General features: G+C 33.6%; 1 protein-coding gene across 8 annotated transcripts in view; it reads left to right on the top strand.

Annotated features, from left to right (window-relative positions):
* CNTLN (centlein) overlaps positions 1-13,801 on the top strand; it is a 367,082-nt gene that overhangs the window by 158,239 nt on the left and 195,042 nt on the right. For all 8 annotated transcript variants that reach the window (XM_077966047.1, XM_028835147.2, XM_015117646.3 and 5 more), the window contains exon 8: positions 6,073-6,267. In XM_077966047.1, coding sequence (XP_077822173.1) covers positions 6,073-6,267 — 195 coding nt within the window. The remainder of the gene's footprint in view (positions 1-6,072; positions 6,268-13,801) is intronic.

Raw genomic sequence — 13,801 nt, 5'->3', positions numbered from 1 at the left:
GTGTATCAGGCACTGGCAATAAGGCTTTTGCCTTATTGTTTTAAGCCTCGCACCAACCTGATGTGGTATTGTTATTTTTATCCCTGTTTTATAGATCAGGTAACTTAAGCTTAGAGTGTTGTCCAAAGTCAAACAGCTACACTTGTAGAATTCAGATCTAGGTAATCTTGGGTCCAGAATGCAATTCTTAAACTTCATTATAAAGCCCACAGTATAGTTCAGTTGTAAATGGAAAGATGAGATCTTATCCTTAAAAGCCTCGGTAAACAGATTCTACAAACTTGCATTATCCATTCTCATCCAAATTTTTTCAACACCTAATAATTTCTAATGTTGGAATATTTGTTCTGATATCTAAGTTAAATGTTATTCAAAAGATTTCATTGCATTTTTTTTGGTGACCAGAGTATAGCAGTTACCTTTCTCTTTGAAAAGGGCTTCCATCATTATTCTCTAGCCACTGTTCCTCCTGATTGTATACATTTGGTTTCTTTTATCTTGCTATTACCTCACACTTTAACTTTTTGAGCTTCTGAAGATTTTTTACTAACGCTATTTTTTCTCTTCAAAAATGTACTAGTTGTGTAGTGCAGGATTTTAAAATTTGGGAATGATCACATTGCCTTATTTGTCAGGTGTGCTATTGTTCAGACTTTAGTATTCATTTATATCAGATTATTCATTTTTATTCTGGAGCATTATATGTATTGTCTTTATTCCTTGTCTACACATATTTTTAGATTGTTTTTCAATTTGAATAATGATCCTTGCAATAATGAGATGAAGTTATTTACTCAAAATTTCAAACATATTTTCACATAGATTCATTTTAATATTTTTGAATAATAATTGGGATTTAGCTCTAAAACTTAGATGAGCTGAATTAAAAATATTACACTAACAATTTGTCTTCAATTCATATTAAACTTCTTTAAGAATCAGATCTTAGTTTACTGTTTCTAATGAAGTTTGTTTCCTGTGTTCTCTTTCTCTCAATTCTTCACCCCTTTTCCTTGCCCTTCCATTCCCCATTCTTTCTCTCATTTATTAAGTAGATTTGTATCATAATACCTGTTTAATTATTTGAAAAGATAAAAACAATTGTCCCAAGTGGTAGGATGTGGGAATTGAGGAGGGGAGACAAAGGTAAAGAAAGAAAATTGAAAAAGGTTTTGAGCACAGAGGTGAGTCATATTGTCCCAGAGCTCTCCATAACGAATCATCAGTGTCATACACAAGTCTACCAAACATTTAGTGTGGAAGAGTTTTCCAGGAGAAAACACCTACCAAGATAAATAAAAGTAATCTAATGTGTTCTCTTCCTCTGAGCATGTAGCCATTCATATAATTTTTAATATTTTTGTATGTCTGCACATCATTTATATATGTGTATGATTTAAATATTGATAGGGAATTATATCAGCATTTATGATTTCTAGACCATCAAACATGGTTGGGGTACTAACATGTATTTTATAACTTTTTGTTCTATTTAGTGACAATATTACTCAAACTTAACAAAGAGGGAAAATAAGGAGTTAGCATATGAAATTACATGTTAAATTAGTGTTCTCATTTTTGGCTATAAATAGTACAGTTTTCACTTGAAGAATTTATTGTTTCAGTCAGTGTTGCAAATACAGTTGGTACTCTGTATCCACAGGGCATATCCCCATTCACGGATTCAACCATGAATCGAAAATATTTGGGAAAAAAATAAAAAATAGCAGTACAACAATAAAAATTAATACAAAAAGAGTATAGTAACTGTTTACATAGTGTTTACATTGTAACCACTGGGAAAATTCCATCTTATAAGTAATCCAGAGATGGTTTAAAGTATACAGGAGGATGTACATAGGTTATAAGCAAATACCATGCCATTTTATATAAGGCACTTGTGCATTTGCAGATTTTTGTTATCCAGTTGGGTCCTGGAAACAATCTTGTGGATACTGAGGGAATGCTGTAGTATATTTACTAGATTTGGATGATTTCAATTCTTAAATTAGTATCATTGGGTAACAGAACATATACATTTTCAAAATTGTTAAGATACATAAGATATCATTTACTTCTTTAACACTAATAAAATATTTGAAAAGGGGCTCTTCAGTCTAGGCCCCTGAAAATTAAAGGAGTTGGAGTATAAGGTCTTATTTCTAACTTGCTTTCTGTCCCCTGGAGATCCTTTTAACCTTTTTCACTTTAATGTCTTCAATAGAAAATAGCATGAAGAATAGTAAGGATAATATATTGCTTATGAATTATAATGATTGATACTTCTAAAGCATATAATGTAATACATGATTACGTTTTTATAGGCCAGAATCTTACAAAAAAATTCTGATCCATTTGAACTTTTTGGATTATTAGAGGAAATAAATTATAGAGAAAAGAGCCTCTCTGAAAACTGTTGTAGGACTCTTCTTGCTAATAGGGAAGAATATAACTCAGTATGCCTAAAGCAATGCAGATGAATGAATTTATCATATTGCCTAATTTACTCACTTGAGCACTGTTTTGTTTTTTTGTGTGTTTTTTTGTTTTTGTTTTTGTGTTTTTTTACTCTACTCTTACTAATGGAATGAGAATAAGATGGAATCTACCCAGGGCACTGGAACATCCTAAGCTTTTGCCTTCTTGCAGGATCTCCTAGAGAAATAAACATTTTATTACCCTGAGGTCTTGTCACCAAAAAACGCTTTAGAAATAAAGCTAGATTTAACCTTGTTGAAGGCTGTTTTAATGAAGTTTACTGCTGGACTGAGGCCTAGAGTTAAAAATGGCTGGAGGACTATCTTTGCTTCCTGTACTCTAAGTTCACAACTGAGTGATCTCATTACTATTAAATACGTGAAATCCAGTCAGCCAATAAAGAAAACAGGCAAGTAGGAGATGTATGTTTGGAGTAAGCTAAGGAATAAGATAAGAGTTTGTTCCAAAACCTAGAGCAAAGCTGATCTAATTTGTTCTGGGCTTTCTCAGTTCTTTTTCACCCGCTGCTTGGAAGGATGGATATTCAGTGCAAGACAGAGTTTGTACCAGTGTAGTCTTACCCACCTAGTCATATCACATCAAGTCAAGGCAACTTCTGAATAGGAATGCACCTGCTTAAACTGCATGTCAGAGAGAGCAAAGTAGAGAACACAAGAAGAGTGCTATTAGTCGTCTATTTTATTTTTTTTTTGAGTTTGAGTCTCTCCCTGTCGCCCAGGCCAGAATGCAATGGTGTGATCTCAGCTCACTGCAACCTCTGCCTCCTGGGTTCAAGCAATTCTCCTGCCTCAGCCTCCTGAGTAGCTGGGATTACAGGCATGCACCACCATGCCTGGCTAATTTTGTATTTTTAGTAGAGACAGGGTTTCTCCGTGTTGGTTAGGCTGGTCTTGAACTCCCGACATCAGGTGATCTGCCGGCCTCAGTCTCCCAAAGTGCTGGGATTATAGGCATGAGCCAACGTGCTTGGCCAGTCCTCTATTTTATGAAGCAAGGCAGTAGTTAGACGAGAGGAGATAAATTAAGATAGAGCCTTCTTCCATGAATGAATCGGCCTAGAGCCTTATATTTGTAGAAGAAGGTACCAAGATGTGGCACCCAAGAGTAAGGTATACCACAAATTTGGCACTAGAGGCCAGTAAATTGGTCCTCAATCCTGACCATACCCTAGCATCATGCCTGTACCTTGGTCATTAGGACGGAAGGTATGTAGTTTTCTTTGTCAGCACTTACCAGTGTCCATGAGATTCTCAAATTTTTGAAATATGTGAATTCTTTAATAATATTTTCTATTATTTACCTCAGAGGGATTAATTTGTACTGATGGGGTAAATATTGGTTAGTGTAAACAAAGCACCTGAGATTACGAAGTGGTTAAATTTTCATTGAAAAAGTGACTGTGCAGTGAAGAGAAGACCCTCACTCATCATAGCTTCATCTCTCCCTAGCCAGGTTAGCTTTTGTGTCCAGGGTTTGCTTTTTTCTTTTCTACACTGAACCTAGTCATGAGAGCAGCAGCACAGTACAAGTAGGCACTCTGAACTCTTCATTGTCCCTGAAAGCTGGCAGGTTCCTACTCTTTCTTCCCTCCTAGAATATCTGATGGTATTAGCTGTGGAAAGGACATTGGACATGCTCCTTGGTATAAAGGTAATGGGAAGGGAAAATATCAATTGATGTTCTAAATTTTTTTATAAATCATATAGGCAACACTGTTCTTTTAAAAAATTGCCTAGACTTTGGCTATAAATTGAAGTGGATTATTTTAAATATCTCCACAATAATATAGATAGATAATTTTATTTTTTTAAAGACAGTGTCTCCCCACGTCACCCAGACTGGAGTGCAGTGGCACAATCTTGGCTCACCGAAGCCTCGACCTCCTGGGCTCAAGTGATCCTCCCACCTTAGCCTTCCAAGTAGCTGGGAATACAGGTGCATGCTACCACGCCCGGGTAATTTTTTGTATTTTTGGTAGAGACGGGGATTCGTCATATTGCCCAGGCTGGTCTCGAAGTCCTGAGCTCAGGTGACCCGCCTGCCTTGACCTCCCAAAGTGCTGGGATTATAGGCATGAGCCACCATGCCCAGCCAGAGATACATTTTTTAAAAAATAAAAGATAAAAGATATATTGAGCTAATTATATGCCAGTGGAGTGGAACTTTGGAGGGTCTTATTTTTGTGACAAATTATGTTTCAGGAGATGTATTAATGAAAGGTTTTTACAAGCCTTTTTAAATCTTAAATTTAAAAAACAGAGGTATAACATGCATACAGAAATGTACACAAATCCTAGGTTTCTAGATGAACTAAAGCTTTACAATCTTATGTATGTAAGTTTCTTCCCATGAGGCAAGGCAAACTGATGGAAGATGTTCTGTATCTTTAATTAAATGAGCAAAGCTAAAAACTTATCATAGCATTTACATAATTTTGAGATTTTACACTTGGGGGTTTTGTTCTTATTGTAAGATTTTACTGTTAGCCTTTAAAACCACACACACACACACACACACTCACACACACTACACACTCACACATTTTCACACTTAGGTCACTTTTCTAGTATCAGCCACAGATATACATACAGATTCTGTATGTAAATCAACTACCACAGATTGAATTATATCTCATTAAATCACAATTATACATTAGGATTTTCAGTACCAAGCAAGTTCACAAGTACTGGAGGCATACCATTGTTAACCCTATATTACTCTCTGTATGATAGCACTTATATGTCATGGTATCTCATAGTTTTAATAAGCTTTTAAATTTATTGAATGCTTATTGCCTTGACTTAAAAAGGTTTTAAAGTTTTCAGTAAGTCTTCAAAACATTGCTTCTATCTTTTCACACTGTTTAAGGTTTTCAGTAACTCCTTCAGAACAAGTCCATCCTCTTAATCCGGTATTGAAGAGTCTTTACATTCTATCTACAGCCTTATTGCTTGACTTTGTCTCTTACTATTCCTCTGCTCCTCCTAGCAGTAGATACTAAATTATACTTAATAAGAATGTAGAATTCAACATTAATTAACTCTTAATGAAATACTACTGATTTTGTTTTCTTTCAAATGTATATATTAAGTCCAGTTAAACTGATATACCTTATGCTCCTTTCTGTCCTTTCCTATCACTGTACATAACTTTTTTCACATTTCTTCTATCTTTAGAATGACTTTTTGGTTTTGGTCAATTCCAATTATATTGTCATGGTTCAGTTCAGGTCATAATTCCCTCCATGATTAATATAGCTAGCTTAAAGTATTTTCTTCCTCAGAAATTTGGCCTTCTTTTCCTATATTACACTGGCCAATAATACATATCACCTTTTTTAAACATATTTTCTAGTTATTATTATCAAATTTTAAATGTTAAATTAAATATTAAAAATATTATTATAGAATTTAGTTAGTTTTTTTGTATTTATATCTTCTTTCTCTCTCTATTAAAATAACCTGAGGACAAGACCTATGTTTATACAATTCGTATATATACACGCACACACACACACACAGACACATAGCTTTTTTGATTATTAATATAATTTGGATATATTTTTTGAAACAGCTTTACAATGAGTTACATATTTGTTTTGAAACCACAAAATCAAATGAAGCTATGCTCCGGCAAAGTGTTGTTAATCTTCAGGATCAGCTATTACAGAAAGAGCAAGAAAATGCTAAGTTAAAAGAAAAACTTCAGGAATCACAGGGAGCACCTCATCCTTTATCTCAAGAAAGTGATCCAGACTACTCAGCACAGGTGAGTGACATTTTCTAAAACTGTTATTCAGTGTAATATCAAATTAAATCTCCTACAATTGACTAAAACATGAAAATTTAAATATATTTGCATTTATTGAAGTGTAAGAAGTGTGCAGATAGTTTTGCATTATACTGTTTTTATACTGTTTGTAAGCATGAATATTACAATACAGATTCATATAGAAATGCATGTAGAAATATGTGGTCTAGCAAATATAGTTATCGTAATGAAACATTTGGCTGATATACATTATTGAAAAGCAAATTAATAAGTCATGCCCATTTTGAGGCTTTTTAACTGAATGAGCTAATGGAATAGAAAGAGTATCTAACAGTAAGTTTCATAAAGTACTTGCCATAATGCCTGGTATGCGGTACTTAATATCCAGTAGTCCTAATTCTGTCACTACCTTGATACATGATTTTGGACAGGCCATATAACCTTTCTTACTATTTCCTTTGGTAAATGAAGGTAGTATAAATGTATAGATAAATATGTAGGATCTGGTTTCAAATAAGCCTGAGATTAATTATAGCTCTGTGAGCTTTGTGAACTTAAACACATTTCTTAGCCCTTTTATTCAAAACTTTCTCATAAACAAAATGTTGACATTAATAGTATCTATGTCATAGATTTTTATGAACTTTAATGACATAGTGCCAGTAAAGTGCAGAGCTTAGCATATAGAAAATGTTAAATGGCACCTTTTTAGATAATCTTCAGGGCAACTTTCAACTCTACACATCTTTACAAAAATCTCTGTGAATTTATTTAAGTGTTTTTAAGGCACTCATAGTTTTTCTTTAAATTTTATAATGTATTAATTAAATTCAGAAATGGATTGTAATTTTTGAACATACCACATTTGTCTTGCTAATTACTCAACCTTACGACAACAGTTTTTAAGATTGTACCGTATTGTATGCATTTTTTGGACTTCAGGTACACAATATTGGATCAATGATAAAATTTGTGTTATGACATACTATTGTATGCATATGACAATTTAATTTAATGGCTTTGTTTAGTTCTTTATTATAATAAACACCCTTGGTTCAACCAACTTATCCAAAGACTAGATCATTACAAATGGCTTACATCTACTTGTATGTGCTTTGATTCTCTTATAAGAGGTAATCACCGAACTTCTTATCATTTTGATTTTTTTAAAACAGTTTTATCATATACAAATTTATGAGGAAACAGGTTATTGTTTAGTCATTCATAAAAATGATATAATGTGTCGTTTATGGGGTTAGGCAATTTTGACTCATCATTATGTTACTAAGATTTATTCATGTTTTTTGATATAGCTCTTTGTTTTCCCTGTTTAAAAATATTCTGTTATATGTGAGTATATCATAACTATTTTTACATGTATCTCTAGATGAGAACTTTTGTTATTTCCATTTTTGTTGTTATGGATAATATTAGTGTTGACATTTTCACACGTGTTTCTTGACATACACATTCATGCATCTTTGTGAGTTATATATCTAGGAGTAGAAATCCTGGATTATAAAGTATGAAAATGTTACTTTTAGACAATACTGATCACCTGTTTTTCAAAGTGGTTTTATCGGTTTTACTACTACCAACAATATAAAAGAGATCTGGTTGTTTCCTGTCCTACTCAACACTTGGTGTTATCAGACTTCTTAATTCATTGCCAACTGAATAGGTATAAAATAATATTTTATTTTGGTTTTTACGTGCATATCACTGACTAGCCAGTGTGTGTCTTCTTTGTGAAATATCTGTTTATGTCTTTTGTTCAATCTTCTACTGAATTTTTTCTTATTGATTTTCAAAATCTCTTTATATGTTCTTAATATTAATCCCTAGTAAATTAATATATGGCAGATATCTCACTGTGTACTTGTCTTTTCTTTTGATTTTCTTCAAGGTGTCGTTTGATGAACAGAAATTAAATTACTTCTTTTTTTTTTTTTGAGACAGAGTTTTGCTCTTGTTGCCCAGGCTGGAGTAAATGGTGCGATCTTGGCTCATTGGAACCTCCACCTCCTGGGTTCAAGCAATTCTCAGCCTCCCAAGTAGCTGGGCTTATAGGCGCCTGCCACCACACCTGGCTAATATTTTGAATTTTTAGTATAGACCTGGTTTCACCATGTTGGTCAGACTGGTCTTGAACTCCTGACTTCAGGTAATCCACTCGCTGTGGCCTTCCAAAGTGCTGGGATTACAGGCGTGAGCCACCGCGCCCAGCCACTTCTTAATTTTAATTTAGGCAAATTAATCATTTATAGTTATTGGTTTGGTATTTCATTTAAGAAATCTGTCTGTTCCCCCAAAGACAGAAAGATTCCCAATCAAAATCCCAGGTGGGTTTTTCTGTTTTTTTTTTTTTTTGTTTATTTGTTTGTTTGTTTTTTAAAAGACAAAAGATCCCAATCAAACTCCCAGGAGGCTTTTTCTGTTATTTTAAGAAATTGACGGCCGGCCGCGGTGTCTCACACCTGTAATCCCAGCACTTTGAGAGGCCGAGGCCGGTGAGTTACGATGTCAAGAGATCGAGACCATCCTGACCAACATGGTGAAAGCCCTTTCTCTACTAAAAATACAAAAATTAGCTGGGCATGGGGGCGTGTGCCTGTAGTCCCAGCTACTTGGGAGGCTGAGGCAGGAGAATTGCTCCAACATGGGAGGCAAAGTTTACAGTGAGCCAAGATCGTGCCACTGCACTCCAGCCTGGCAACAGAGCGAGACTCTGTATCAAAAAGAAAAAAGAAAAAAAAGAAATTGACAAATCAATTCTAAAGTTTGTAGGGAAATGCAAAGAACCTAGAAGAGCAAAATCAAGTTTCATAAAGAACAAGTTGGAGGATTTACAATCCCTGATTTGAGACTTATTTATTGAGCTAAAATATCAAGATGGTATGGTATTAGTATAATAATTGACAAAATAATCAATGGAACAGAGTCCAGATATGTGCCTATTCATATATATAGCTTTATAGTAACTTTTGACATGAGGGTAATGTAAGTTACTTTATTCTTTTTCAAGAATATTCTCTATGTTCTTGCTCATTTGCTTTTTTGTAATTTTACTATAAGCTCCTCAATTTCTATAAATAAGCATTTGTTTAGAAATGTTTCTGATTTCCTTTTGGATTTTCTGTTTGGAGAGTGTAAGTGTCTCGTTTACTTTTGAAATATTTGTGTGTGTGTATATGTGTATGTTTACTGTTTTATTGTTACTTCTAATCTACTTCCATTGTGGTCACAGGTAGTACTTGATAAGACTACTGTATATATATATAATTAATTTATTTATTTGTGACAGAGTCTCGATCTGTCGGTCTGTCGCCTGGGCTGGAGTGCAGTAGCATGATCGCGGCTCACTGCAAGCTCCGCCTCCTGGGGTCACGCCATTCTCCTGCCTCAGCCTCCTGAGTAGCGGGGACTACCAGTGCCCGCCGCCACACCCAGCTAATTTTTTTTTTTTTTTTTTAAATTTTTAGTAGAGATGGGATTTCACCGTGTTAGCCAGGATGGTCTGGGTCTCCTGGCCTCGTGATCCGCCCGCCTCGGCCTCCCAAAGTGCTGGGATTACAGGCGTGAGCCACTGCGCCCGGCCTATATTTTTATATTTATTGAGACTTAAGGCCAAGCATATTGTTTTGGTGAAAGTACTATATGTACCTGAGAATAATTTGTATTTTGCAACTACTGGGCAGAGTGCTCCTTAAATATCACTATTAATTATGTCTTTGCACTTGATAGTATTCAGATCTTTTATCTCTTTAATGATTTTTGTATTTAGTTTTTCTATCAATTGCTTTAGAAAGGAGTGTTAAAATCTCCCATATAATTGTAGATTTTTGTTTCTCCTTTGAGTTTTCTCAATTTTTGTTTCATGCGTTTTAAAGCTATTTTATTAGTTCTATGCATATTTATGATTGTTATGTCTTTCTGATAAATTGAACGCTTTCTCATTATAAAATGCCATTTTTAACTATAGTATTTTGTTGGCTTGAAATGTACCTTTATGATGTCAGTATAGCCAATTCTTCTCTTTAATGGTTATATTTTACAAAGTGTAACTTTCTCATTCTTTTAATTTCAGCACATAGGTTACTGTATATTTAAAGTGTATATATTTGGATCCCATTGTTTATAATCCATTCTGACAATTTCTTCCTTTTCATTGCAGTGTTAATAATCCTTTGAATTGTAACATAATTATGATTGGGTTTAGGTGTACCATATTATCATTTGTTTTCTGTTCATCCTGTTTTTTGTTCCTCTGCCTCTCTTTTTCTTCCTTCCTTTTGGATTAATTAACTGGCTTTTTTTTTTTTTTTTTTAATCTAAAAGTTTTACTCTTCTATCCTCTAGACCCACAGTTTCTGATGGTAATTCAGTGGAATTCATTTCATTATTCACTTAAAGGTAATGTGTCAGTTTTCTTTGACTTTTTCCCCCCCCCAAGATTTTACTTTTGACTATAAGCATTTAAACTATGATATTCCCAAGCTTGATTTTCATTATAGTCATCCATCTTACGGTTTGTTGAGCTTCTTGATTTTCATAATTTTAAAACCAAATTGGAGAAAAATTTTGATATTATTTTCACAAATATTTTTGTTTCCTGTTCTTTCTTTTCTCTTTTTGACATTACCATTTCACTTATGTTGGACTTTTCAATGTTGGTCCACAGATTAGTAAAGCTCTGTTGATTTTTATTTTTTTTTTGATACAGAGTCTTGCTGTATTGCTCAGGCTAGAGTGCAGTGGCGTGGTCTCGGCTCGCTGCAATCCCTGCCTCCTGGGTCCAGGTGATTCCCTGCCTCAGCCTTCCAAGTGGCATTCACCACACATCCAGCTAACTTTTTTATATTTGGTAGAGACGAGGTTTTGCCATGTTGGCCAGGCTGGTCTCAAACTCCTGACCTTAGGTGATCCACCTGCCTCGGCCTTCCGAAGTGCTAGGATTACAGGCATGAGCTGCCGCGCCCAGCTGGCTCTGTTAATTTTTTAAAAACTGTTTTATATCCATATTATTCAGATTAGATGGTTTCTATTACTTTATATTCAGTTTAACTGAAATTTCTGTTATGTCCAACTTGCTCTTAAGTCGTTTATGTGAATTATTCTGCAAATATAAGTCCTTGTTATAATAGTTAAAATAGCTCCTTTAAAATCTGTATTTTCCTTATCTATTGGGTCTTCTTTGGTTTGATCACTATTGTTTTCCCTTTTCTTTTGAATATGGGTCATATATTGTTTCCTCTAACTTGGAATTATATGGTGTATATTGTAAAATATATGTTATAGAGACTCTGGTTTCTGTTGTATTACTCATGGAAGTGTTGAAATAAATATATGAATCAGAATTTTAATTAGATCAGATTTAAATTCCAAGCCCTGCTTCCCATCAGGTGGGTTGCAGTGAATTGCTTTTTAGTTCTCTTAACCTTATTCAGATTGCTTAGAGGTCTGCTCAATGCATGAACAGTTCAGTTATGAGTTCATAGTTTTGACTCTTTCTTTTCTGGAATTTTTCCCCTCAATTTGTAGCTGCAGTGGTATGACAGTGGTTTGTCCTCTAGTTCTTCAAGCCATTAATTACTTCTTGCAAGTTTCTGTTGGAATTTTAGTCTCCTAATATTATTTCTGTTGTGAGCCTTGCTAAGGTAAAAATCATCAAAATGGGTAACTTAGCCAATGCTGTTCCATTTCCCAACTATCAGTTCTTATCTAGATTCTGCCTACATTTGATCATTCTCTGTTGTCTTCAGGTAGTTGTTTTATAATTTGCTTGGAGTTTAAATGGTCATATGTGGTAGATTTATTCTGATAGGATCTACTCTGTCATTATTATAAATGGAACTTCCCAATCTTTGACTTTTTAAAGCCCATTTTAACTGATTTTTAAAAGCATTTTCTATACAATGCAGGGAACTTAATACACTGTAACTTGTTTATCTTATCACCAATTATTGTTATTGTCTTACATTTTAATTATACATATATTTTACTCTATAAAATATTGTTGTTGTAAAAAATCAATATCATTTAGAATTTTTACACTTTTTAACCCCTTTATTCTTTTCTGTAATTCTGTATTTCCCACTAGGATCTTTTGCCTTTTGCCTTAAGCACTCCTTTTAGTATTTATTTTAGTAGACTTCATCTCACAGTGAATTCTCTCATTTTGTATTTTTTGGATAATGTCTTTCTTTTGCCTTTATTTCTGAAGAGTATTTTTTAGATGGATAGAACTGTTGATTTGCATCATCTTTTCTTTCTTTATTTTAAAAATGATACACGTTGTTTTCTGTATTTTGTATTGAGAAGGCATGTCTTTTATTGTTGCAACTTTAACAGTAGTATGTGCTTTTTGTGTTTACTTTTTATAATTTCTCTTTATTTTTGGTTTCCAGCAGTTTTTATATGATGTAAATGTGGTAGTGTTTCTCCTTCTCTTCATTTTTCAGTTTTTAAAGCTTTTGTCAGCCTTGGCCTGTGGTTTTGGTTTTCTTCATTGTTAGAAAATTTGTGGTAAAAATGTCTTCACATATGACTTCTACACATTCTTTCTCTCTTGTCGTTGTGAGATTCCAATTACACACATATTAGACCTTTTCACTGTATTCCATATATATTTTGAGCTCTTTTTTGTATCTTCAAAGATTTTTCTCTCTTTGCTTGAACCTTGATGTTTCCTTAAGTTCACACATTCTCTTTTCTGTTATGGTTACTCTGATGTTTTACCCATCTATATTGAGTTCTTGAATAGAATATGTATCCTACTTTTGTGGGTAAAATATTCTATAAATGTCATTTAGGTCAAGTTTCTTGATATCGTTGTTTAGGTTTTTAACTGTATAGATTTTTTATACTTGTTCTATCAATTACTAAGAGATACGTTGAATTTTTCCAACCATACTTGTAGGTTTGTCTATTTCTCCTTTCTGTTCTATTCTGTTTTTTCAGGTCTAATTGGCTTGTAATGTTCTTCCAGTCTTCTGTTTCCATGATCTTCTGTCTAGTTTTTTTCCCCATTATTATTAATTGTCTTTTTTTCTCTTTAATTCTATCAGGTTTTGCTTCATGTATTTTGGGGTTCTTTTGTTCAGTGCATGTATTTTTATAATTGTTATCTCTTCTTGATGAATTGATTATTTTATCATTATAAAATGTCCTTTATCTTTAGTGGCAATTTTTGTCTTAAAGTCTATCTTGTCTGATATTAATATAGCCACCACGGCTTCCTTTTGGTAACTGTTTGCATGTTATATCATTTTCCATGCTTTTACATTCAACATATGTGCCTCTTAATCTAAAGTGTTTCTCTTGTAGACACCATATAGTTGAATTATGATTTTAAAATTTATTCTGTCTTAATGTCCACCTTTAATTTAAGGGCTTAATGTATGCTCCTTAACTTAAGATGAGGCTGTGTCCTGATAAACCTATTGTAAGTTAAAAATATTGCAAGTAGAAAGTGCATTTTTAACATAATATTTTCAGCTTATAATGGGTTTATCTGGTTGTAGCCATATCA

The sequence above is a fragment of the Macaca mulatta genome, chromosome 15 (genome assembly GCF_049350105.2).
Source record: "Macaca mulatta isolate MMU2019108-1 chromosome 15, T2T-MMU8v2.0, whole genome shotgun sequence".
In the NCBI taxonomy this organism is placed as follows: Eukaryota; Metazoa; Chordata; class Mammalia; order Primates; family Cercopithecidae; genus Macaca; species Macaca mulatta.
The sequence above is the reverse complement of the archived record's forward strand: the minus strand, read 5'-3'. Positions and strand labels throughout refer to the sequence as shown.